Raw genomic sequence first — 26,896 nt, forward strand, 5'->3', positions numbered from 1 at the left:
TCAATAGACGTGAGAGGAAAACCCACAAAATTCCATATAATCCACCCCCACGGGCAGCGTCCCCTCAGGGATAATTCCCGGGGGGTCGTTTTTGCAGCCTGGAAGCGCACTGAGAGCAGCCGGCGCGCAAGGTTCGCTTTAAAGCTTTATTTCAGCTTTGCTCGGTTGAAGCAAATCCTTTAAATTTCTCTCTAGAACACGGGGAGCTGGATATAATGGGCTCCCCCCGGCGCTCCTCACCCGGCCCGCAGCGGGTTAAGGAACGCGCCCACAATGCCTCGCGCCCTGCAACGTCGGCGGCGCCGGGCGGGACCGGGCCGCGGCCGGCACCGGCACTGGGATCGGGATCGGGATCGGGATCGGGACCGAGACAGAGACACGGGCAGCAGTGCTGCTCGGGGTCGTGGTGCGTCCGTGTCCCCGCGGCTCCCCGCGCCGGGGCTCGCTGTGCCGGGGCCGCCCGTGCCCCGCAGCCCAGCCCAGCGCTGAGGTGGCGGCGCTCGGGCCCGGCCCCCGCGCTGTCACACAGGACGGTCCCGAGGGCGGGCGAGGTGCGGGTGCCAGGCTGGCGTGGCGGGCAGGAGGCATCTGCCTACCCGCTATTTCAGCATTTTTGGCGTTGTTTTCTTGCCTAGAGAGCGGAGGCCGGAGGGCTCGGCGGAACCCGGCCATGTTCTGAGGGAGGCTGCAGGACGCCGCTGGGATCCGGGTACCGCCGGTGTGCCTGAAGGAATCGCCCTTCTCTCGGCCCTGCGAGGCGCTGGGTGAGGCGGGTGAGTGTGAAACTGCGCCGCTTTAAAAGTATGCACCGCTCTTTGATGTATTGGTGGAGGAGAACCGTGCCAACTCCATGGAGATGGGCGCAGTGCGTGATTCCAGAGGTTTCTTCAGCCTCTGTGGTTTTTTTGCACTGGTGGGACTCACACGGAGCCTTCAGGACCATGAAGTCACCGGGCCACGTCAGCCGCTGACTCTTCGTGTACTGAATTGCAAAGCCCTTTGCTGGTTGGCTCTGAATTTGCTGCTGCATCAGAGGAGCAAAGTCCTATTATGTATTATTTCCACTTCTAGTCCGCTTCTGCCTTTTTGCTTGTTTAGCAAACTAAAGATTTCATAACCAGAAATCTCATGTGGTGTACATCTAGTTTCTGCTTTGGGAGCAGATTGTTTGGGAAGTAAGAGAGTGAGATTGGTCTGTGAGAGGCTGTCTGTTTCCACTTTGGAACCCGTGTGAAAAATATTTACGTTCTTCAATGGAAACTTACACTGAAAGGAAACATTTTCTTCACTGCTTGTGTCCATTTATATTGGATCAAAACAATGTATATTTCTTTAAGGTGGCTTCTTTCTTCAGTATTTAGTTATGAAACTTAAACAGCACAGTGGTTATATATCCAATCAGCTACCAGGGCTCAGCTTTTTGGTGGTAACCAGTGATAATCTGAACTCTTAAAACTTTGGGGGAAAATCATTAAAATAAACTAGGCACCTCTAAAGACAGTACCTATTAGAAAGCTCAGAACATGATATTTTTACTTTGTCCTTTATTTTCAAATGCTTTGGTGGAGGAGGACAAGGTGAAAAGCTGGTGCCTTTAATTTTATCCTCCTTTTCTTGGGTGTCATGGTATGGATGAAGCTCTGCCTTCCCACCAGACAGACGTGGTGGTTTGGGCAGGGAGCTTGTGGAATAGGTTGTATGCTCAGACTGCAGTTGGCCAAAGTCTTTCAACTAATTGTTTTTAAAAAGTTAGTTATGGCAGAACCAAAAGCAATTGCTTCCTCTCTCTGTCACCTTGGAGCTGGAGATCTGAAACTCGCGTGTAAGCACGGAAGGGGGCTGGATATTGGCTGCTGGAGGATGGATGTGACTTTCTGCTTTGTGGACAATTCCTGGCGTGGGCAGAATTGGGGTGAGAAGAGGCTTTCCTGTTCAGCTCCAGCAGTGCTCATCTGCCACTGAGGCTGGAAGGCCTCTGCGTGCTCTTCGTTGGTTATTCTGATTGAAAACCTGTGAAAAAAGGAGGAAAAATGGTAAAGGAAGGGTAGAGGTAAGAGAATTTAATGTCCAGCCGAAGAGAGGAGCCTTGAAAGCTGTCAGTAATGTACAGGAAGATTCTGGGGAAATTCATGCCTGGGGAAGAGGCATTGACATGCAAAGATAAAGCAGCAATAATGGCAGGGAGGCAGGCCCGGAGGGTGCACTGTGGCCTGTCTGGCTATTCCTGCTGAGTTATTTACTTAATTTCTCTACTGCAGAGAAAGAATTCTCCATTATCTCACCAGGGATAAGTAGTGGGATTGAAGATGAGGACTGGGAGTCATGTAAATGTATTTATGGTTGTTATTTAGGACAAGCAGATACAGGTAGTGCTATCTCCCTCCCTGCTCACATGCACATGAGTAAGTTAAGGAAGATGAAATGTTCCTGAAATGCTATTGGAGAAGGTGTGTCATTATATGAGGAGTTACTTGCCACGCTTTCTTGTTCTGAAAGTTACACAATTTTTATTAGATTATCAATAAAAATAACTGTGCTAGTTTTTATTTTAATGCAGGATGACAGGAAGATTTTATTCACCACTATTTGGAATAACCTTTTGAGTCTAAAACACTTTTATCACAATTACCTGGTTTTGCCTAATACAAAGTAATAAAGGCTGCAAAGGTAGCACATTCTAAACATCAGTGAAAATGCTGCCCCCTAAATTCCATAGAATTAAGTGTTTGTCAACAAGATGTTTACAGTGAAGGAAGTGCTTTAGATAAAAGGCAGCGAGTTCTGCTTTTAGCAGTGGCAACACGTAGGTGCAGCACTGAGCTTTGTCCTCTGTGAGTCATGTTATCTTAGCTGGTGATGCACAGGACTATTGCTTGTACTGCTCTGCTCCAGAGATTTCTCAGAAGTTGTCAGTCATACCTGTAGTCTTACCTGTAGTATTTTACCTTTTTAAATACCTTTCCTTTATTTATTAAAGATACATCCTCCCTCCATCCCCTATGGCTGTGGCAATTGTATGTAACAATCATTTACCTTCTAAAATTATTGTGAGATTGTTAATTTTATTGATGTTCCAAAGGCTTTGTATTGTTTAGTCAAATAGGACAGTGAGCCACTGTCAGAGAGTTGCATAAAGGCATTTTTGCCTCTCAGACCAGTGTTTGGTGAAAATATCAACCTGCTGTTTTATGCTTTGTGTTTTGGCTGGCCAATAACCTTGTCATTTCGTAGTTAGTGCTGTTTTTAGTCAGCTTGGTGACTTCTGTCTTTTATTACATCTTAGAAGTTTGTTTTCTGGAGTAGAAATGGTAAGATGGAGAGGAAGTAAAAAGGGAGAGCAGATGCTATTTATTTAAAGTTAATTTAAATATGATGCTATTAGTTGGTAGTAGGAATTTATTTATTATCTAAATTGCAGCCTTATGCTGCACCCTACACTGTAGTTCTTCAAATCATGTGTTCTTTCTGTACTTTGGGTTTTTCCAGGCTGTGTGCTGTGTGTAAATCACTTTTTTTGTCTTAATGTGAATTTTATCCATAGCTTGACACTGCTCCCTGCTGTTTTCTGCGTCATAAAAATAAGAGTGAAATGATGTGGTCTGCCAGCGAGACATGCCTGTTGAATTACAATGCTATGTGGTGTAAAAGGTCCCAGTAATTACCTTAATTTCTTAAAATTCCGTTGACAAACAAACTCAATATTTCTGGAAAATTACAAGCTCTTGGATCATCTGGTAAGGGGCTCTTTTAGCAACGTGTTCTGCACTCTAAGAGTGAGAGTTTCTGCTATTTTTTGCATAGGTCTGATGAGTTGTGTGCCTGTGATCCTGTGAAATCCTGGATGTCAGGCAGTGCTTTCAGGGAGGGCAGTGCATGGGTCTGGGGGCAGCATCCAGTGGAGTCTGTTAAGATACCATGTGTGACATAGAAGAACCCCCCCACCCACTTTTCAGCCATGACTGCATTACACCTTTCCACTGATGGAGTTAAGATGAATAAATCCCCCCAAAAGTACAAAATAAATAGAAAAATAAGGTTGTGGGGTCTGTGATGGTTTGGTTCATCTGATTTTCCTCTGCAGCTGGTTGTGAGTCAGTGGTGAAGATTCCAGGCTCTTGTCACAGAGCTGTGCTTGTCAGGTACTGAGCATCGTACCAAAATCAAATCTGTGATCGTGACTTAGTTGTTTTTCTTTTTCTCCCTCTGCAGAATCATGGCAAGTCCAAGAACAAGGAAAGTCCTCAAGGAAGTCAGAGCACAAGATGAGAACAATGTGAGAAAATTATGATCTATAGATCAGTTTTGTAGATTTGAATTTGCTTCTTACCTACTCCAGATGAACACTGGGGTCTGCTACAGCTGCTCTTGTCTTTGTGCTATGGCTCACTAATGCTAACATAGAAATTTGGATAGCTCTTGTATGCATTACATTGCTGCATATTTGGCACAAGTATTTCAGAAGTTCTAGTGATGCTGGGACCCCTGGGGTCTTCTCAACAAGTGGTGTCTGGGACACAACTTAAATTAAAATGGTCTATTTCGAGTAGCTTGATTGTACCTTAAATGTGACAGTCCGTGGAAAGATTCAGTTTTATTTATATCAATACATTAAATCTTGAGTGGTGAATCCGATCATAAAAATGAAGTTGTTGCACTGTATGAGCAATAAAGCTATTTGTAAAGAAAAAATTCTGTTTAGATTATTTACTGCCAAACTGTAGTGTGATTGAAAAAACGTTCCAGACTTTAAATATTGCAATTTTATTTTGCCAAGGAAAACTCAAGAGTTCAGTTTGGTTACTGTCTTTCAAGGCAATGAAAATGACATCAAAATTAATTATTTGCATAGTAATTTCTATTTGCTTGTCTGTATTTCCTCAATGGTTTTTGGTAGTTGGTACAGTACTTTTTATAATCCAAGCAGCATAAATAAATAAATACCTGAAGGAAGTTTATGGTGTCAGGGAAGGTGGTTCCAAACACTAAGAACCCTTCTGAAATTATTTTCGAGCTGTGATGTTTTGATGATCTGCCTTTTCGAGCTGTGAAAACTTCCCATGGACAGTGATGGCAGATTGCAGAGATAACTGTTTCTCTCTCCCAGGTCTGTTTTGAATGTGGTGCATTTAACCCCCAGTGGGTGAGTGTGACCTATGGAATTTGGATCTGTCTGGAGTGCTCAGGAAAACACCGAGGCTTGGGAGTTCACCTCAGGTCAGCCTTGCCAACAGACTGTGGACTGAGTTGCACTTCATGAGGGTTCATTATGGCTGTGAGCAGCATGTGTTGTTTTGGAATGTATAGAATGTCTCAAATCCAACATTTCACTGGCAGTTTTGCTTCACACCCCTCTCCAAAGTGGGCTTTGCTCTCTGTGTCTTGTCTGTAACTAGTTGAGTATAAAACTGGTATATTTATTCTTTATTCTGTTCGGGAGATTTCTTTTTTCTTTGTAATATGAATGATAGTTTTTGTTGTTTTCCAAGAACCATGCTCAGCTGAGATGGGGGTCTGTGGAATAAGAACTGGTACGGGTTCTGGAGACTCAGTGTGTATGTAATAGGCCAAAGCAGGGAACAGTTACTCAGATGAGGAGAGGAGGGAAAGTCCAGGAGGGAAATCACCAAAGCAAGGAGGCCATTCAGAAGTACATCCTTTGGTTTATGAGATGTGATTTGAAGCTCATTAGTGAGTAGAAGCTGCAGAGGAAAGGAACATTTGGAACTCTTCTGTATGTGGCATGGAAGAAAATGAAATTTCTGAGATGAGGACATAGAATCATAGCATTGCCAAGGGTGGAAAAGACCTCTAAGATCATCGAATCCAACCGTCAAAATACATGATAGTAGACAGAAAATTGCAGAGTGAAGTGTGGGAAAAGTTTCTGTTGCATAGTGGGCTAGATTAATTTCTGGACTTTGAAGGAAGCTGCTTTTTCAGTCACTTGCCTTCTGTTGACTGTCTCCTTTAAATGCCAGTAAGTGACATGATTTTGGCTTATTTCAGTGAGGATCTGCCCACCTTCTTATGATGATCTGTCTTTCTGTACTTTGAGAGTGTTCTCTAACATGTTTATACTCTCAACTTTTGAGATAGGTTGTAATAAGCTTTTTTTTTGTCACTGTTGATACAGCAGGAAATTATAACGAGCTGTGATCTAAATTCTTATTTTTTTTTAAACCTGCTTTTCAGTTTTGTGCGTTCTGTAACCATGGACAAGTGGAAGGATATTGAGCTGGAGAAAATGAAGGCTGGAGGTAACAGCAAATTCCGACAGTTCTTGGAGTCTCAAGATGATTATGATCCATGCTGGACAATGCAAGAGAAATACAACAGCAAAGCTGCAGCTCTGTTTAGAGACCAGGTAAACTCAGGTTTACATGTGTTCTCACCCCTATGATCTGAAAATATCAAAGTGCTTTGTAAGCACTTGGTTTTGAAGGAAGGGAAAGTTGCAATTTTTTGAACCTCTGTGTAGTACCTGAAAAGGTAAATGTTAGAGAGTGAAATCCTGGAAGAGTTAGTGTAAATCTGAATCAGTTAATGGCTCAAGTATTTGGCGGAAGAGAAAAGGAATGTTGTCCTGCCAGGGAGATAAGGTGGGGTTAGAAAAGTATGTCTTGGGCAGGCAGGAGCTTTTCTGGACCAACTTCCTTATTTTGGGTAACTCTCTGTAATTTAGCCCAAGGATATCCCAGGGGTCTGGTACCTCAGAATTGGCAGTCCAGAGCTGCCCTCTTGGGACCCTAAAAGTCTTAAGAGTGCTTCTACCCAAGTCTTGTAGGAGTTTTCTATTGAAATTTTCATTTCTGCATTTAGCTGAGGTAGCTCTGATTTTCAGTGCTGCAGTTTATTGCAGCTGTTTGTTCAGTGGAGCTGTCTCAGTCCTCAGTTCAGTGCAGTTCACTGCTGCAGCTGTACTGTTCTATCCAAAGTGATTTTTGGTAAGTCTTTAGTGTATGTAGTAACATACAACAATAACGTAGTCCTGTTCCTCCATCGCTCTGTGATTAATGCTTACATCTCTTCATTAATCCGGTATTTCCTCTTCAAACCAAACCTGCTGCTTTGAGGAAATTGTTTGTTTTCTATTTCAGTTGCCTGAAATAAAACCAATGTTCAATTCAACATCACAGCCTGAGAGTCAGAAAAAAATTGGTTTCTTGTGAAAAAAACCTCATTGATCCAGCAGCAAATTGGAAAAATGACTTGTCCTCATGTTACAGAACCAGTTTATAATTTGTATGAAAGCTCTAACTTGGCATTCTTGGCTATTCTGCCTCTTGTAGGTAGCTACAGTAGCTGAAGGCAAGGAGTGGTCCATTGAAACTTCTCCTGCCAGGAACTGGACCCCACCTCAGCCTAAAATGTCTCTGTCTTCTGCTCACCGGTACGTGCCCTGCTTACCTGATGTTGGTACAGATACAGCATCAGACACAGACACAGCATCAAAACCTGGTGGTTTCATGTCTGCTGGGTTTCCCCTGTTGGTGCTGGTGTCTGAACAAGCTGAAGTTACAGAGTATGAGGTAACAGGACTTTGTTTTTGTAATAATTCCCACCCCTTGCACCTGAGCCTTGAACTGTGAGCGAGAAGTGAGCAGGAGCAGGGGAAAAGTCATGCTTGTTTTGTCCTGACTTATAAAACACCTGAAATAACACATTTGTGTCACTCCCAGGTAGTGTGTGACATCCTTATCTTAACTGTGGTGCTGTGCCAGTTTGGGATTGGATGTCAGGGAAGAAGAAACTGACTTCCCGTCTGATGCTAATTAGCAGGAGAGTGTTAAAGCTCTGTACCACAGCAATTCTGTTGTTCTGCTTTTGCATGTTGTGTTTGCTACTCTGTGCTCTAAAGATCCAAGTTAACTGCAAAAGCAGTTGTAAATCAAAGGAGCAAAAGCTTCATGCCTTTTAGTGGTTGCATTAGACTTCCCTTCTTGATAGATGAAATAAATAATCCATTTTTAACCTGGGATATAATGATGTACATCAAGCTGCACTGCTGAGCTAGTGGGTTTCGCTTAACATGGCTTTGATTCTTCAATCTTTTATTTCAGTTCTGCTGGACAATCTCAGACTGCAACTGCCTCTTCTGACAAGGCTTTTGAAGACTGGTTAAATGATGATGTCAGCTCCTACCAAGGGTAATGCAATATTTACTGACTTTCTGAGTGCCTCTCTCTCTAGCATAACAAAACGTTTGGAGCATTGAATAAAAGGTTTTTAACTCCAAATATTATTGTGGTGGATTCCAAATCAGAGAATTCCGATTGTATGTTGTACCTAACAGTGATTTGAGTTAAAGAGAGGCATTTATAAAGCTTCTTTCATTCCTTTTCTCATTTTCATGTATCACTTCATTAGGATTTACTCAGCTTTCTGATGTCAGTGATCTGTTAAACCTGGAGAATCATTAAGACCACATTAGCTTGCACAGAGGAAATTGTATTGTGCTAGGATTCCTCAGTGGATCCTTGGTGTTTGTATGAAGTGAGTAGTTTTGTATTTTGGGTGCTGGGTGCTACAGGACTTTCTTTTCCAGGTGCAAAAACAATTGTCATTCTTCCAAGCCTTTCAGTTCTTGTTTAGTGTTTGCAATGGCTGCATGCTGATACAGGTACTGTTTATTCCTTTTCCTGTGGCAGTGGCCAAGAGAATCGCTATGTGGGGTTTGGGAACACAGTAAACCCTCCAAAAAAAGAGGATGACTTCCTGAATAATGCCATGTCCTCGTTGTACTCGGTAAGGAATTGCTTGGAGCTTTCTGAATTACTATTTTATTCTGGTTTAGCCCCTGTTATGGGAGAATATGAATGGAGAGGACAAACTAAAGACTGCAGGTGGATATGGAGAGATGCAGAGTATGAGCTGTATTCTCAAAGAGTGAAGAAGATACTGGTGGACTTGAAAAGGCAAAATGGAGAAACTTGAGCAAAACTTAAGAATTATATCTGGTATCAGTTCATAGAAATAAGTGAGGATATAGCAATGGATTAAGAGATAATAATCAACAGGGCTGAAAGAAAAAAAAATTAATTACCTGTAGGGAATAGCTCTGAATCTGTTAACTATATTAGAGGTGTTCAGAGGAATACAACTGAAATGTGTGTATATGTGGGTGCCAGAAGCCCTGAGCAGTGATGAAAACATTTGAAATACTTGTGACAGGGTGTGAAGAGATAACAGCATATGGCTGAACAGTTGTCACGACTCAAGTAGAGAGAGTGAAAAATGCATTGTTGAAATAAAATGGGAATAAACTCAGAGGCAGTCAGGGCCATACTGGTGCTTTGATAGGCTGCAAAGTCACGGTTCTGAACAATATTTGGGGTTTGGAGTCATTTGGGAATACAGTAAGGTGTCCTACCGAGGTTAGTGGCCAACAGTCCTCTGTAGAGCCTCACTTGGCCTAAGTACTCACACCAGGTTCCACTGTTTATTTAAAAAGAAAGAAATGATTTCACTAGAACTTACCAGAGAAAGGTAGTGCCTGAGCCTTTGAATGGGTTGATCACCATATTCCAGGTGATCCCACAGGCTGCTTGGTACAGATCAGCTAAATATTTTACCTGCAGTGTATTGCAGGTGAGCTAAGACAGCTGAGGAGGGGCAGACACTCTTCCTGTTCCTGTGAGCCATTCTTTGAGTGCAGGATCTCCCTTCACATCCTGGCTGGAATGCCCTCGTGTGAGCACAGACACACATTGCAGTGTGCCCTGAACTGTATTTCTGGGAGCCTGAGTTCCTTGCATGGTTGTTCATCCTGGGGAGAAAGACAATTTGCCTTCCACTGCATGGGATGATTTCCCCCACACTTTCAGCCATTTTTAGCAGAGTAACATCTGAAACACTCTGGTTTGTTCAAATTCACACAAATACTGGAAGTTCATCGCTATATTTCAGTTAAATGAGAGGCTCTGATTTTTCTCTCAGTAGCAGGTTGTTCTTACAGGTCAAGCGGTACTAGAACATTTTGACTTAAGCTAATCTGTTTTAATGAAAACTTGGTTATTTGCTGTTATTATTAACATGTAGCTCATGATTTTCTTGCTTTCTTTAAAGGGATGGAGCAGTTTTACAACTGGAGCAAGCAAAATTGCCTCAGCTGCTAAAGAGGGCGTAAGTAAATAAAATGTGGTTTAGATAGCAGTGGAATGCCAGAGGTGGTGATGTGGGTATTCTCTTTTCACTGTGAAATTCTGCCGAAACTCCATTATCTTGGAGAGGATCGTGCAGCATTTCTAAATGCATGTCTTTAAAACTCAAAGGGTTTATTCCAGGTAAACCTGCGTGTATTTGCTTCTCTTCACAGGCTACCAGATTTGGATCTCAAGCAAGTCAGAAGGTGATTATAGATTTAGCTCTTACTCAGTCTAATTGTCTTTAAGTGCCATGTGTTTGCCTGCACCAATTGACTTAGATTTGATCAGCAGCAGACCAGTGTGTTTTGCCTTCATAGTGCACAGTGGTGTTTAGTTCTAGCTTTTAATTCCATGGGACTTGCAATCAACTGCAGTGATCAAATTAAGCAAGAGATAAACAGGGATACTCTGCTGTTTGTTCCTGTTGGATGTATTGGAGTGGCTGCAGAGCTTGCAGATTGAACACACCCTGTTTTACTTCTGTGAATCTTAAATGTGGTCTAGCTTGAAGTAGTTTTCTTGATGATCCAATACAATGCAAGCCACCTTCCCATGGCTAAAGCCTAATAAGATGTTAGAAATTTGAACTGCTCAGTATTACTAATAAATCAATTTGCTCGTGTGTGTTTTAAAAAGTAGCAATGACAAATGGATTTCATTTATCAAACTGGGGTTAAAACAGAGATGGTCAGACCAGATTACACAGAGCTCTGACATAAGCAAGATCTCTCTGCAAGGAAAAGTTGTAAATTCAAATGAAAAAATGTATAAAAGAATGGGATTCTTAATTTGCCTGGTTCTGGGTGAGATGCTAATATTTATAGATGGTTCAGGAATTTTAATTGATCTATAACTCTTGTGATGTGCAGCATTAGCCTGGTTTGCTTTCTGATAGGCATAGAAAGTATTGCTCAAAACCAATGTGCAGGCACTGGTGTTCAGACAGGTCTGTGCACTGGGACATTAATCCTTCAAATGGCCAAACTTGGACATGCTTGCAATAAAAATGTCTTGTTAAAGCACCCAAACTTCCTACTTCAAAGCTTTTGAAGTATTTACTGCTTGGCTTAAGAAAAATTAAGTTTTCTACAGGTCTTCCTCTTTACTCCCTCTGGCAGTTTTCCTTTTAGAAGCTGCTCTTTCTTTAGTAATAATAGTAAATATAATATTAAATTTAAAAGCTCATTGCATCTACTGACAAGGACCACAGCAACATGGTGTTCTAGAGTCTAAGCTGTGTTATTGAAGGTTAATTTTGTTTCTGAAACTTCTGACCCTTTGCAGAACAGATTTAACACATTTTATATGCACTATATTGGTTAAATGTGCATTTGGGGCCCAGGGACCAAACACATTGCACTGTTTCTCTTGTCAATAGATGCTGGAAAAGGTTCATGCTACTTGACTTGCCTGAAAAAATGCTGCCAAATTTTTGCTAAAAACTGCTTCTACCTTCCTTGCTCTTTTCTCTTTTGCTCTCTGGGTAAAGTTTTGGGGCTACAAGCAGCAGCCAGAGCCGGTAACACCCTCACATCTGTTCTTGTGCATGGACTCCTTGTCTGTTCGTGCTGAATATGTGCATTTGCTCCTGAGCTGTCTTTTCTTTTCTGCCTTACGTCAAACCTGTTTAGAATAATGTGTGTTTTGTATGGTAACATTTCTTCAAACCTACTTAAAATTTGTGAAGTTGGATAGGGAGACCCAAGCTGGGCACTGTCTGAAAATTGACTGTGCTGCTGTCTGCACTCTGATGATTTCAGGATTTCTGTTTGCATGTCTGCCCCAGGAATGTGCCAAGAGCTGGGTGTTGCTGGAAGGCAGACATTGGATGAAGTGTTTGTAATGGTGGTTAGAGTGCTGTCCTAAATCCAGAAATAGGAAGGAAAGATGAAGTGATTTAGGTGAAAATACACTTGTACCCAAATCTTTCCATTCCACATTTATAAAATTATGTGGTTGAGTAAGAGGGATCAGATAAGAATTCTTCCTAATTCTAGCAGTGACTCCACTTGGACACTTGAACTGTTAGGCTGTGTGTGTTACACTCTTTATTATAAAATGTATGCAGTTTCAGTAGTTTCCAGAGGGTTTTCAAAGGTTCTTCTTAAACACTTCGTAGTCTCACTTCCAAAGGTAGAAAGCCCTTTGTGATTTGCATTCATGTTTCTCACTAGGTAGAAGTGGGATTCCCTTTTGCCTTTTTTTTTCTCAAAGAATTTTTATTTTGTGAGGAGTAGAAGTACTGGAGATAATGGCTGGGAAAAGGGGAGATCCTGGGAATTCTGTGGCTAAGGGAAAGGCTTCTTAGACACCTGGGAGTCTGTGGAGGAAAGATGTTTAAGGTGTTCCATTCCCAGGAGGAACATAAGTGAATGTTCACACCCTGACCAATGGTAGTAATCAAATCTGAACCCTTAGGAAATGAAACTTAATTGCCTGGCATATTGGCCTTTTTGGATTAATCAGGATAATTCTCGAGGCACTCAGTATGATATGGTAATTCTGAAAAAAAGTTTCAATCTGTCAAAGGCTTTTTATGGTGGTAGGGCAAGAAGTGATTTCAAACCCTTCTAAACCTGCTGTCCTTGTGAGCATTGCCTTAGGAAAGTAATTTTGTGACTTACACTGTGGGCTTACATTTTTGTAAACTGCCTCTGAAGTACAATATCCTTGTGCATCTTGTTCTGGATTGCAACAGATTTCCAAAGTTCATTGTTTTTTCTCCCTGCAAACCTGGAGCTTTAAAGAAAACAACAAAATTCTTCTGTCACAGCTTTGGCTCTTGTGTATTGCTCAGAAACACTTGGGCTCTTACTAACAGATGATAATTGGAGCACTACAAGACAGAGAAATTGAAGGAAAATCATCCAAGAAGATCTAATTCTACAAGTAATTTAATTAATATGGAAAAATAAGGGAGGGAATGAGGACAGTTTTTCCAAATCTTCAGCTGCAGGCATTAGCAAGGAGCCCATCCTCAAAATTGTTGCTTGGTTGCACCATTGCTTCTGCTTCCAGTGCAAGGTCAGACTTTGCTTGGGCTCTGGGCATCTATTGCCACGTGTATCTGATTGTAATTTATTGTCTTTTAATGTCTCCTGCAGCACTTTGCTGTGTGTGCTTTTCAGCTCATTCTGCTTGTATGAATCAAAGCTAAAGGCTTCTTGTGTTTTTGGAGATACTGCTGAGAAATGAGCCTGCAGAAGGTGTTGGCTGTGGGTTTTTATTGGGTTTTTTTAAAAAGAAAAAAAATAACTGACTTTGTTTTTGTTTTGCTTTTAAATAGGCATCAGAGTTAGGTCAGACATTAAATGAAAATGTTCTCAAACCTGCACAGGAAAAGGTAACTGGTAATTTCTGCTAGTAAATGACTTGCAGAAAAATGCTCGTACTCACTCAGGGTGTGGTTGATTCCTCCTGCCACAGCTGCCCAGGTTCTCAGGGGGTCTTTCTGTAAAGAGGAAACATCAGACAACTCAAAGTTAGGCTGTTATCAGAGAAATGTTAATGAGGGTAAACTCCCTTCCTCGTGTCCACCAGAGTCTGTCACATTCTTTCTTCTTAGATACCATTTTATAGATTTCATACTTTCAATAATGGAAGATGGAACAAGGGGAAAATGCACCCTAAATGGATGTAAAATCAGTTGTTTAAATGTATATATATTTCTATCTGTTAGCAGTTGTATCTCAGTGTTAAGTTCCTAGTGTTTTACCTACCTGCCAGCTTTATTTTAATTCAGTCAAACATCTTTGCGCTGTTTGAAGAGAATGTTCTAATCGCATTGCAAACTAATTCTCTTCCATTACCTTTATTAATTTACCATTCTTTACATGGCATTTCAAACAACAGGAGAAGACTCTAATTGGTTTTTATTCCCTTAGAATTATCCACAGCTTATTTCAGAGGGCTTAGATGAATTCTTTTCAGGGTTATTGTTAGGGTGCATTTCCTTGAGTTGATTTTTACTTTGTAGGACAATTTAATGAGAAATTATGCATTCTGTGTTTTTTTTTAAAAAAAGAGATCCATTTCTCTTAGGATGTTGTGCTGTTAGTTCTGAATAAGTGTTACTTTCTGAAATAAGTATTCTCTACATGGTTATACAAAGTCACTTGCTTTGGAACAGCTGCCATTTACTAAGTGGTGAAAGGTTCCTGTTGTATTGTGTTCCACCAAAATTCAAAGCCCTTTTAATATTTAAATAAGCATCTATAAAAGATAGAGAATAAAAAGGATCTGCTAAGTTTCTAAACACAATCTTCATATGCAGTAAAATCTATTGATAAGCCTCATGTTTGCAGATTTTTTTGTACTGGTGTTTTTATGCTCAGCAGTAGTGTAATGATACTGTATTCAAATGATGCCTTTCTCAAACTGGGTGTGAGACCTTCCTCAAACTGGGTTTTTAGCCACAGAAAATTCCCACAAACTCAAAGGACTGAGCTTCACTCCACTATAGATCAGAAAATTTTACATATAATTTTCTTAACTTAGTTTTGACTTAAATCTATTTTGATTCGGTTTGGGGTTGGGTTTTTTTGACATTTTGGCTGTTAAGCACAAATGACCTTGTCTGAAGGTTTCAGTAATAAACTTCAGTAATAATAACGATGTGTTTTATGACTAATTACCAATACTTTGGTCCACGTAGGTGAAAGAGGGGAAAATATTTGAGGAGGTCACCACGGGGGTATCGCAGTTGGCCATCAAGGTATGAGGTGGCCTGCCTGCCTTTAAGGAGGCCAACCAAGTCAAGCCAGTCTCCATATTCTTATGAAAAAATAATATAAAACCCCACTGCAGCTCTGGTCTGTGCTTGTGTTGAATAGAGAAATTTGGAAAGTGGAGTTTTCAGCGGGCAGCACTTCTGTTGGGGTGTTTAAAGCTGCACAGGCATGGTGATGTCCTCTCACTTGAATGAGGACATGGGGTGGTTATAAACTGCCAGTGTCCCAAAACAGCAAAGAAAACGTGTGAGGGAATATGGAGACAGCTTGTGTTCACTGGTACAGTAAAACCTGCTAATGCTCTGCACCTTTCTCTTTGCCTTCCGCTGCGCTCGGTGCTCGGTGACGTGGTAAGTGCTGTCTGGGGCTGCCAAGCACAGAAACCCTGCACAAACTAACACCTGCTGGGGTAACTTGTGCGGTGTTACCCAGGAATGTGTGTCTGGGAAAGTCAGCACTGGCAGCTCTCCCATAGACCAGCTCAGTGTCTTAGGTTTTGGTACTTTTTGAATAAAATAAAATATGTTATGTTACCTGTTCTGTTGAGAGCCTGGCAACACTCAGGCTGAGTTCTGGGATTCATCTTCCCTTTCTCTAACTCAGGATAGTCACTTCAGCAGTTGTATTTCTAATCCAATTCAACTTTTGGCCTGTTTTACGTGCGTAGTGAAAGAATGCGGAAACAGAGTGAAAGTAGCTGTGTAGAACAGTAGAAATATAAATACAAGTTACATTAATCACAAAACATCAGTGCTTTCATTAAGTTTAATTTTATGTAAGGACTAATTCCAGTGTTTTTGTCAAGGAAGTCTAGGAGAGAATTCAAGAGATGTTCCAACAGTAGGTGAAAAAGCTAAACCTGACCTACTTCCCACCTCTTACAGCAACCCAGTGCTGTCAAATGTTCTTTACATCCACCACATAACTGCCCATCAAAAACATTAATGAGCTGTGAGTTAAATTAGTTTGAACTTATGGGAAGAAGTGGAGGAATTTGTTCTGGCTTTTGCTGTTGAGCTTGGCAGAGGTGTTGGTTCAGTTCAAATGAATGGAGTGTCTTTTTTCTCTAGGTTCAGGGAGTTGGGAGCAAGGGATGGAGAGATGTCACCACTTTCTTTTCAGGCAAACCAGATGATAATTCTGACAGGTAATTTTTTGTTCTTTCAACCTCTTTGAACACATAATTTTATCTCCTGTACATTCTCTGCAGTATAGTAGTGAAAGGTAATTTTTCAATATTAAGAACTTACTGTGTCTTTGCTGATAGTCCTCCTTTATGTAATAGGGAGGAATTCAATATAACTTTTTTAATAGCTGTTTTTAAACTGAGAACAAAGCAGTGCACATACTTTGGTTTAAAACTTACTCCAAATGCATGTTCCCTTTCCCTGGGCCTGTTAAGTCTCTTAACAAAATCAGTTAATTAGACAACAAGCTTATGTCATTTGAAGCAATTTTTAGTTCTTCCTTTATCATCAAAGGTTTTTTCTTAAGCAAAGAGCAGTAGAATTATGATTTTCTTTGGGGTCATTTATTTTTACTGTTATGTTTGGCATAACTAATTTATTTCTGCCTTCCTTTCCCCCCACCCCCCAAAAGACCAGCTGAGGGAGACAGCTACCAGAACAGTGGAGGGGAGGGCTACCAGAACAATGCTGTAGATCAAAGCTTCTGGGAGACCTTTGGCAACTCAGATCCACCAAAAGCTCATAAATCTCCAAGCAGTGAGAGCTGGACCTATGTGGACAATTCCACAGAGAAGAAGAGCTCGGATAGCTGGGACGTGTGGGGCTCCGGAACGGTCTCCAACAAGAACAGTAACAGCGACAGCTGGGAAAACTGGGAGACCAACTGGGAGAACGCAGGAGGGGAGAGCAAGACCAGAAAACCTCCTAAGGCAACAAAAAATGCGTGGGATGACTTTTAGAACTCTGTTAACCCTGCTCTGCACAGCTGGGAAAGGGAGGCTGTGCTGGCTGATGGAGGGGAGGAAGTTTTACACACACCTGGAGTATCATGGTTGACCTTTCTGATCTGTTTGTGCTTCCCATTCATTCTCTTTCCTTCTACCCCAGTATAGGGAAAAAAAAGTAGCATCTGAATCTTTTCTTACATAAAGGTGGCTCTCCCTTTTTTAAGGATAGTGATAATTATACTCTCCTTGCACTATTGGAGCTGGCTACAGCAACTTTCTTAACACGAATGTTAAAGGAAAGAAATCAGTGCAAGGACACTTCCATGGCACAGCCTTGCATGTGTAGGTTAATAGGTGTTCATCCAGTCCTCATCTAACTTGAGATTTGGGGTGTTTAATGCAAACAAAGGACAGGGTGTGACTGGGAAAGACAGCCATGAACTGGGCAAGCTGCAGTTGGATACATTGAGTTTCAATGCCTTATGGATTGCTCTGACCACAGAAGGTCTGGCAATTCAAGATGGTCTTTTAACATATTTTTTATTGGAGCTTTGTTTTTAAACATTGTGATATTATTTTTTTTTAGTAGTTGAAGAGTTATTTTTCCCCTGTAGAATTCAGAAGGAAACTAGAGCTAGATAATTTTTTGTGTAAACTTACAGGTTTGACCTGAGCTCTTAAGGGATATCCAGAATGGCTCTACTTGCCCACCTTACTCAAGGGATTGAGTTTGCACAGTGCAGCTCTGCTACACAGAAAAGCAAAGCTTTTCTTTCCCCACCTAAGCCCTTGCCCCAGTCTGAGTATTTTATGTACTCCCTTTTTTCCTCTTTCTTCCTTCTACCTGTGTAGTATTTTATTAATGCTGTTAAAAATGAAGTCTTTCTGCTGCTTATGTCGTTCTGGACATCTGTTTGGCAACCTGGCAGCAGGAAAAAAAAATATATATATATAAAGAAGATTCCAGCAAGAAGAAAATGGGTGGAAAATACGAGAACATTGAGGAAAGAGCCTGGAAGCAAGTCCCTTTCAAAATGAGTAGATGTCTGGATTTAATAGTAAAATTTAATTTAAGCAGATGTTTTCCAAACAATTCTTTAGTGTGTCAAGCTGTATCTCTGTTTCTGTCATATATTTCTCCACATATTCTTCCTGGATCTTGTTAAAGAAACACTATTTTGGAAACTTGGGAAGCTCTTTGTCAGCATTAAGGACTGGAGCACGAGATTCAGTTATGTGTCAGTTTTGACCCAACAAATCGCTTTGCATGACACACTCCATAACTTCTGGAGAAGAACTGTGACTTTTAACATCAGAGTTATCAGAGGTATCCCATTTTACTTTGAGGGATGGGTTGTGAATGTACCCTCAGCACGAAAACAATCAGCTCGCTTGAAAACTGAAATGATGTTCTCTGTGGTCTGCTTTTCCAGCATGGAGTTCTCTCTGTGAACCCTGTACTTACCTAAAAAAGCCTTTTCTTTTAAAAACTGCTAATTTGTTCAACAACAAACCACAGGTGTCAAAGTTACCTTAAAAAACACTCCACTTCTATTACTCCTTGCAGAGGTTTTGAGCAGATAGTAATGTCAGAAGTTTTAAAAGAAAATTATTTTCCTCATGTGTAGCAGATTTTAAAGGCTTAAGTCTGAGTAGCTCTATTTACAGCCTGAAGCTGTATTTCTATTACTAGCATCTCTCAGATGGTGAACAGAATATTTTTCCAGTCTTCTCTCACCCTGTTCTGCGAGAGTTGGGATTTCTTTTTTCCCCACTTTGTCCTCCTGAGAGTGTGGTCTGAAGCTCGTGGTCTCTGAGCCTCTGCAGCAGGACCCAGAGCTGCTCAGACCCAGGTGCTGCTCCAGGCTGAGCCATTCCCGAGGTGTCCCTGCTGTCACAGATCCTTTGGAAGTGCCAAGGCACGAGAGCTCTCAGTTTGCCATGCTGCTCATGGTACTATTGGCAACAGTTCACAGCCTGACTAAAACAAGGAATTTTTTGTCTACTTTTTCTCCAGTCCCAAGTAAACTTTGTCATAGCTTAGCTGCATATCAAGCACAGCTTTGTTTTTTTATGCTTACACCTCTGTTGCCTCCTTGTCAATGTATCTGCTGCCCAGCCTGAAGCTGATCCAGCTTCTTCTGTACAAGTTTATTACAATTTCATAAGCCTCCTGAAATGGCTCGTGGCAGGAGAATCTTTATTTCAGTCCACTCAGTCAGTGGTATTGTGATGTGTGTGCACGTTCTCCTCAGCTGTGAGCTTTGCCTGGGACAAAAGTGGTTTATTTATGTATCACTTGCAGCCACGATTGGCCTGAGCCATTTGTTTGTTCTTCTGATTTGATTTTTGTAGCTTTTGAAACTTTTATGTTCTAAATCAAACAGCCAGAGAGGCCTGCTCAAGCAGAAGCTTTAGGTAAGGATTTTTCCTCCAGTTGAGGAGGAAACAGTTGAGGGACAGAAAAGTTACCATCTCTTTCTGCGGTGTTTTAGGGAAGCAGCAAAATGCTACAACTGGCAGAAAGATGTTACTGGCAGATCCAAATAAACCAGTATAATGGCAGAAAGTATAACTGCAGACACAAACCCACTGTGCCAGCTGGTCAGTTTGATGGGCAAATGGGCATTTCTTAATGACTTGTCTGAGCCTGAATGTGTGATTATGCCTTCCACAGAAGACAAAATGAGGGCATTTTCTTTTTGCACACCTGCTGTTTCATTGAATTTTATTTCAGAGTAGGTGGCTGGGAGTTTCTGCACTGTGAAGAAATGCATCCCATCAAGTTGCACGTGCAGAGCAAGTGTCCATGAATCAGACTTGTTTTATTTTTTAATTCCTCCTCCTCTCCCCAGATCCTCCCCTTTTGGCCTGCTGAGGAGCAGAGGCGTTGAGTGTAGGCTGCTGGAGCTGAGGCTGCCTGGCTGAGTGAGGACCCAGCCACGAATCTGAGCGTGTGGTTTGGCAGGGCTGTGGTGTCACCCTGGGCTCTACCTGTGCAGGGGTGACCAGGGCCGTGCTCCCCTTTCATCCCGCTCCCTGGAGTCACAGGTTTAAATCACACAAGCAAACTGCCAGGATAAGTGCAGTAGGAGAAATTGCTGCACCAATTAGGCATTGCAATGGCTGGTCCAAATCCCCTGGTGAACAAAGCTTTTATTTCTTTGTGTGGCTTCAACTTTGGAAAATACAGAGCAGCTGGATTCCTGCAGGTAGTCTGATACAAGAAAAATGTGAAGAAATCAAACTATGTGCCACTTGCAAAAGAGTGAGAGTCTTGGAGAACGCTCCCAAACATAATCCTGGGAGTTAGGGATTATTTTAAAATGTTTGATTTGTGTCTTGAAACCTATTCATAATTAGTACAATTCAAGAAGTGCTTGGCCAGCCCTCCCTCATGGTTGAGACCTCAAGAATAATACTGCTGCTTTTATTTTACAGGCCAGACTGTAACATTCCATGGGTTCATAATGTACTTGTCAGTGTAATGGTCTGTGCAATAATTTAACAAGTGTAGATAAAACCTTTGTTTAATCCAGGATACATTTAAAGATACAGTGGTCCTCTTGGGGAGTAGCAGTCTACACAGGTATTTCAGTTCTTAGCTTATTTTGGCTGAAATACTAAATTTCAGTGACCCAAGTAAAGGTTTTAGCAATCAGTGAGTTAAGCAGAAATCAAGAAACTTTTCCATGGCCATTATTAAGAGTTTGATCCTAATGGCTGAGTGGCCTCTAGCTGCAGAACCCTCTTTGATTTCCGTGCCAGCAGAAACTTGGTCAGTCTGGAGTACTGTATCTTTAATTTTCCTGCTCTGTTTTTTTGTGAAGTTCACAGGAATGGCGATTTCAGTGGACGCTATTCATTGTTCTGTAGAGTGGTTCTGGACTTGAACTGCAGTGTCATCTTTTAAAGAGTATTATAATAAAGCAAAGAAGTTACGGAGCAGAGTTGTGGTCAGCCCTTTTTCAGGAGACTTCAGTTAATTTTCAGCCCAGGTGCTGGTGTAAGGCATATTCTTCCCTGCCTGTAACAAAGGAGAAAGGAAGCTGCAAACATTAGTAGAGCCAAAAACATCTTTATGTTTCATTGGAGTTTCACAGTCTAACTTCAAACTCTTACTTAGGAGCAGTTTGGAGGCATTGTTTGCCTCCTTATTTAAGGAGAACTATAAATAGAAATTAAAGTGCAGGTAAATTTATGTACTCTGAGATTTTTATTAGCTTGTCTACAGAGGCACTTACTACAGCAGAAAAAGGCAACTTTTAAAGCGGTTTTCCTGCAAGGAGCGAGAGTCCTCTGACAAATCCTTCAGCTGTGGTGGTGTTCCACATTCAAATTCCAGATCTCTTCATGAGCCAAATAACTGTGTGAGTACTCCAGATGACTGCACCTGGTTTGTGCAGATTTAAAATATCTTCTATTCTGTTCTTGGTCAGCAGGACTGAATCCTGCTTGCCCTGTAGAGGTAATTTTACTGATTTTTACACCAAAAATTGGACATTTGTGATTGATAAGATCACTGGTACTATTCCACAGACAGGCTGTGTCCATTTTTTCTGTAAGGGCTGCTGTGTGGGGTGCAAAGTTCTCACATGGGATTACTGGAAGTAAACAGGACATGCTGGCTCTGGAGAGGATTTGGGCCCTTTATTCTGACAACGTCCAGAGTTAATGACCTAAAAACAAAACACCATGGACACAGTGATGTGTATTCTGGATTTCAGACCGAGCACATTCAGCAAAGGCTGATAGAAAAAGCGGAATCTAGACCAGAAACACTAAGAGCAGAAGACACAAGTGTTGGACCTGAGGGAGGACAGGTCACAGCTGCATTGCCTTGTCCCACTGTGTGCTCTGATCCCAGGGCCAGCAGCAGGTCCAGCTGCAGCTTCCTGCCATTACTGAGCTGTGCAGGTGCCCTCCAAGGCAGATGCGGGCTCAGAAGGTGACTCTGGGCTTCACAGCTCCCTCCTTCACACACCCACACTCGTGCCCCCTGAGGTGTGCAGGCAGGCACTGGGGATGTGTTCTGCTTCCCCTCCTCGTGCTCTCCACCTGTTCCAGAAGGTTTCTCCATCTGCAGCAAGCTTTGGGCACAAGAGCTTCACCATCACCCCCCCAAACTCCACAGGCCCAGGCCAGTACACAGGGATCCCCTGAGGTTCTGCACCTCCCCAGTGCTTTGGCAGAGGTTTGCAGGGTGCAGCGGTGGGGTGAAAACTGAAAATCCCACAAGGAAAACGAGATGGAGCTGTGTTGTCCTGTTGGGAAGCTGTAAACCCTGAAGCTCTGACAGACCTGCAGAGTGATCATTCCTTGGCTGTTCAGTCACTGATTTGCCAGAGCCCAAGAGCTCCAAAATGGCTGTATCAGCTCCAGCCATTTGTGCTCTGTCAGCAAGAAGCTGCATCTCCTCAGGAGGGCAGGAAAAGAAAGGTCAGCTCCTCCTCTGAGCAAGGTGCTGACATCTGCTTTAGGTGAGATGGAACCGCCCTGGTTTTTTATCCTCAAATGCTGCTTTGCCTCCAATCTGAATTTCACCAATGCTGCCCTGATGGCAACGTTTAAACTGGCTAAAAACAGAAGGGATGAAAGAAATACTGAAAAGATCTCCTAGGAGAAGCCTCCTTGTACTTGCATTTGCTGAGAACGAGTGGGAGACACCGAGTCTCTGGCAGGGCTGGCTGCAAGGACTGCCAAGAACAGTCATGTTGTACCTCACCAGGATCGTGACCGCTGCTCGAGCAGGAAAATCCAGTGCTATCAGCTCTGCACACTTTGGAAACCAGTTCTTGTCTTTCCCTCTAAGCCCTGCCAAAGTGTGCTCCCTGGGAGAGGCTGCTCAGCATTGCTGAGGCTGCTGAATTGTACAATAGATAAATCAGCTTCTGCCAGGAAAGGCAGAAAGGCTGGAGTGTTGTCTTTTATGAAAACAGATGTACCACTTCTGACTGAGAAGTGCTGCAGCTTGGTGTCAGCAGTTCTGCACTTGATTGCTCATCTTGCCTTCAGGGGAATGGTATTTTACTACCTAGGGCAAAAACCACTTGTATATACATTTTTTTCCCCCTACTCTGCTGACATGGATGGTTAATATATGTAAATTGATGTGCCAGCCTATATAAAGGCTGTTGTGATCAAGGTCAAACTAGGAATTTTCTTCCTTACAGAGCCTCTTCTGCATGTTGTTGTTGCATTGAAGCTTGATACCATTCAGAGGGTATTGCTATTTTAATTCTGTGTTCACAAATTGCCTGCTGACTCCAGCCATCAGCTGTCACGTTTGGGGAGCAGCTCGGTGCACAGGACTTGAATTACAAATTTATTCTGCCCAGACAGGGCTTCACCAGTCAAGTCAAGCTGCCCAGTGTCACTGCAGCACTGGCAAGGAGAGATAGAATCTGAAGCTGAGGCTGCTGCAACTCTCTTCAACTTCTTGCCCACACTAAGGTGTGTCTCTAAGCTGGTCCCAGACCTTGGGAGGGAGCACAAAGCATATCAGAGAAGTGGAATAAATACTCCTTGTGTAATCTAGGCTGCTGGTGAGATCCCAGCTTGTCAAATTAAACCTCTGCAGAACAGACTCCCCCATTCCCACGTCTGTTAAATGCCTGTCCTCTCTTGTGAAGGGTTTTTTACCATCTGCTAAAGGCCACCCAAACCCTCTCTTGCACTGGGCTTGAGGAAGGACTGCGGCAGCACCAACTCACACAGATGATGCTGATCTAGTGAGGGCTTAGAACTCGATGACCTTGAAGGTCCTTGCCACCCCAAAGCCATTTCATGATTCCGCGGAGATGCTCCTTTCAGAGCTGACGGCAGATCAGAACTTGTCACTTCACCTTCCTTCCTCTAGAGGGGAATGTGTCACTGGGCATGGATGGCTCTGAGGGAACCTTAGGTGAGGTTTGAACGGCTGGATGCAGGGTTGGAAATGTGTTCCTGCTCATGGATCTGCTAATCCACAGCCCCATCCCTCTGCCCGGGACTTTCATGCTGCATTAATCCAGCACGTGGCAAATTGCTATCCTCCAACCACACAAAGGCACTCCTTTGACTTTATTTACTGCCTTGGGATTCCAGCTCTCCCATCTCTCTGCCAGAGTGCACCAGGCTGGATGGAGGCAGTTTAAAGCTTGGGCTGTAACAAATACCAAAAACCTAGGGTTTATATTCTCCCTGTTATCCTTGCTGTTCCACCAGAGGAAGAGCCCTCTCTTTACGAGCAGGAAGAGCAGACTGGTGGTGCAGAGCCGGGACAGGGCTGTCTCTCACTGCTCCCCACCAAGCTGGCAACAGCCAACAGTTCTTTTTAATGGATCATGATAGGATTACACTTCCCCTGCCAGGAGTGGCTCCTTCGGCGGTGTTCAGTCCGGGCTAATTGTAACGTAATTAGCACATTCCCATCACAGCAGGAGGCTGGAGACTTTCCCACCTCTGAAGCCTGAGCATTCTTTCTTTGAGAGAAATGTGGGTCTAGATTTGTTCTGAGCCGGGTCAGGGTGTCCAGACCATGCCGGGGAGCTGTGAGTGCTGCTCTGCAGCCTGCTCCTCCCTCAATCATAGAATCATTTGGGCTGGAAAAGACCTCCGAGATCCTTGAGTCCTGAGAGTTTTCTGTGGAGCTGGGGCAGCAGAGGTGCCTCTGAGAGATGTTCCAGAGCAGGGACAAGGAGATCTCTGTGTCCCTGTCCCAGTGGTCTACAACACCTGATTGATCTTTAAAAACCACCCTGAGGGTGAACTGGGGGAATTCAACTCCTCTGCCCTGCTTTGAAGTCTCACACACACACTGGTATGGGAGCTAAAAGATTATTGACTGTTCGAAATGTTCCTCCTGATGTTGAGGAATGGGGAAGTGGAGGTGAGGAAGGTTCCGTGTCTTGTTGTGTAAGAGAATTTCTTTTGTTGTCCTTTGTTCTTTGTTTTCTTTTTCCCCAATGTAAACTTTTATTAGTTCATAAAGAAGGTGAGTACTTGGCGGTGTTTTCATTAAAGCTGCAGGTCCTGGAGCAATGATATCATGGGAAAATTTACTTTTTCAGTGAGGGTTTTTTTTGGCTTGTTTTTTTTTTTCCAAGCTAAAGTTCTATTCCTTGTAGTTCTGGAGAACCAGGACTGAGCTGTATTTGTTTACAATTTTAAGGGTAACTAAGATCCCCCTATTTGTTACTTTGAAGCCAAAATTATTTTGGCTTGTATTTGATTGCTTGGGGTTAGCAGCCTCTCTTTTCTGTGGAAAGAAGCAACATATTGCTCAAACATCCAAATTTTTTTTTTTTTCTGGGACAAAATGAAGGACACTCAATGACAGGAGAGCTCCAGCTCAGATTTATAACTGGGTAATAAGAATTTGCGGAATAACGTGTTCATTTTCTGCCACTAGATGGAAATAAATCTTCCCATTCTCCTCGCTGTCCACTCCCAGCTTCCAGCCCAGGAGTGGAGGATTCTCGCGGGTGCAATGTGCTTCCCTGGTACACAGCACCCTCCAGGCTGGCTTTAAGGCTGCAGGACCATTCCTTGGCTGCTGTGGATGAAGGACCTCCGTGCAAGATGGCCCCAGAACTGCTGATGTGCTGTTCCAAGTGGAGGGATTGATGCGAGGTGGCCTCTGGTGTTCGGAGGCACTGACACCAATGAGTTAAAAACAAACAGCCCCGGGGGTCTGTGACCTTTACTGCTGGATAGAAACAACTTTTCCCAGAGCAGCAGGCAGGGCCTGGCTCCCAAACAGTGCTGGGCACTCTGCTGCCAGCCCAGCTGTGCGGGCTCCAGCCCAGGTGAGCACACCTTGCCGGGCACAGGGATTTACCCCCAGGGAAATGCTCTCTGGCAAGGACAGCACCGTGTCAGCCTGGGGAGGGCCAGAGGAAACACAGGCCCTGCAAATCAGGGATTTTATTGTGTTGATGTTGGCAGTGAACCCCGTTCATGTCGGGAATGAAGGATGCTGCAGCAGGGCAGGGACAAACCCCGTTCATGTCGGGAGTGAAGGATGCTGCAGCAGGGCAGGGACAAACCCCGTTCATGTCGGGAATGAAGGCTGCTGCAGCAGGGCAGGCAGAGCCCAGCCTGCCCTGGGAGCACCTCGGGGTCCCTTTGGCCGAGCCCGGCACGGAGATCCCGGAGCGGGCTCCGGGAGCCGCCCCGAGCGCACAAGGGGAGCCTGTTCTGCCTCCCCGGCCCGGCCCAGGAGCGGCACACGGAGCGAGCTGCTCCGGGAGAGCACGGATAGAGCGAGCCTTGTTGGCACAGCCCATCCTGCTGCTCCCCGGCTGTTTGCCTTGGACGGCAGCAGCGGCACCGAGGTTTGTCCGGGCCCCGGGTTGTTCCTTCTGCTGCTCCTCCACCAGCAGAGAGGCGGAGGAAAACCATCGTGCCTGCAGCTGCTGCTGTGCCTTTACCCCGTGTCTCCGGTTCCTCCCGGCCCCGGCCGCTCCACGCTGCACGTCCCCAATCCCCAACCCGGCTGGTTGGATTTAGCAGCATTTATGGGATGGGGGAATGAATGAATGTAAGCCTGGGAGTCTGTGCTGATGGAGACAACGGCAAACTCACTGCCTGCTGGTGAATTACTGCTACAGAGCAGCTAATTAAAGACAGTGTTTGGTTTATTGATGCTTTATTCGACTTTTAATTGAAGTAGAATCTCCTTAGCTGATAAAATTTCCTTCCCTGCCCTCATAGCCATCTTCTCCACAGTCTCTTTCAGCAGGTTTCTTTTGTGTTTCTGAAGCTGGGTCCCCTGTGCCAGGCAGTATTTTTCACTCCTGGTTTAACAGACAGGGGTATGACTGCTGAGGAATCTGACAGTAGTGATGGATGTGATTAACCCTCTCACATCCCAGCTCCTCTGCCTTTTGCTCCGCCGCTCACCGTCACTTCCAGGTCAGCTCCGGCCTTGCAGAAAGTTCCTCTAATAACGGGAATGGTGAGTGGTCGCTGAGGCAGGTGCCAGTGCCTGCAGGCAGATTTTAGGGGTGGCACCAGCAGAGCTCCAGCCTCACCAGTGCCACATCCTGCTATTCACAGCCTGCGCTTCCCCATCCAACCTCTCCGGCGGCTCCTGCACAGAGGGAGGCTCGGGCTGCTCCGAT

General features: G+C 43.5%; 1 protein-coding gene across 8 annotated transcripts; it reads left to right on the top strand.

Annotated features, from left to right (window-relative positions):
• Window positions 1-289: 289 nt before the first annotated feature.
• On the top strand, window positions 290-20,739 carry ARFGAP1 (ADP ribosylation factor GTPase activating protein 1). Of its 8 annotated transcripts, XM_040079786.2 has the most exons (15): window positions 293-406; window positions 636-773; window positions 4,210-4,273; window positions 5,105-5,214; window positions 6,193-6,364; window positions 7,290-7,390; window positions 8,061-8,147; window positions 8,649-8,745; window positions 10,066-10,122; window positions 10,316-10,348; window positions 11,635-11,664; window positions 13,432-13,488; window positions 14,800-14,859; window positions 15,946-16,022; window positions 16,475-20,739. In XM_040079786.2, the coding sequence occupies exons 3-15, from the start codon at window positions 4,214-4,216 to the stop codon at window positions 16,800-16,802; spliced, it is 1,269 nt and encodes a 422-aa protein (XP_039935720.1). In that variant the 5' UTR covers window positions 293-406; window positions 636-773; window positions 4,210-4,213; the 3' UTR covers window positions 16,803-20,739. The 8 variants fall into 8 exon arrangements, with proteins under 8 accessions (XP_039935726.1, XP_039935724.1, XP_039935720.1 ...); XM_040079789.2 differs by lacking the exon at window positions 14,800-14,859 and having other exon boundaries at window positions 15,952-16,022; XM_040079787.2 differs by lacking the exon at window positions 11,635-11,664.
• The last annotated feature ends 6,157 nt before the right edge of the window (window positions 20,740-26,896 follow it).

The sequence above is a fragment of the Hirundo rustica genome, chromosome 16 (assembly GCF_015227805.2).
Source record: "Hirundo rustica isolate bHirRus1 chromosome 16, bHirRus1.pri.v3, whole genome shotgun sequence".
In the NCBI taxonomy this organism is placed as follows: domain Eukaryota; kingdom Metazoa; phylum Chordata; class Aves; order Passeriformes; family Hirundinidae; genus Hirundo; species Hirundo rustica.

What these genes read in the sequence shown, in the direction of transcription:
- ARFGAP1 (XM_040079786.2), top strand. Translation starts at nt 4,214, where the DNA reads ATGGCAAGTCCAAGAACAAGGAAAGTCCTCAAGGAAGTCAGAGCACAA. An exon ending in CAGCTCTGTTTAGAGACCAG is followed by an intron (nt 6,365 to 7,289) that starts GTAAACTCAGGT and finishes TGCCTCTTGTAG; the next exon opens with GTAGCTACAGTAGCTGAAGG. An exon ending in CCATGTCCTCGTTGTACTCG is followed by an intron (nt 8,746 to 10,065) that starts GTAAGGAATTGC and finishes CTTTCTTTAAAG; the next exon opens with GGATGGAGCAGTTTTACAAC.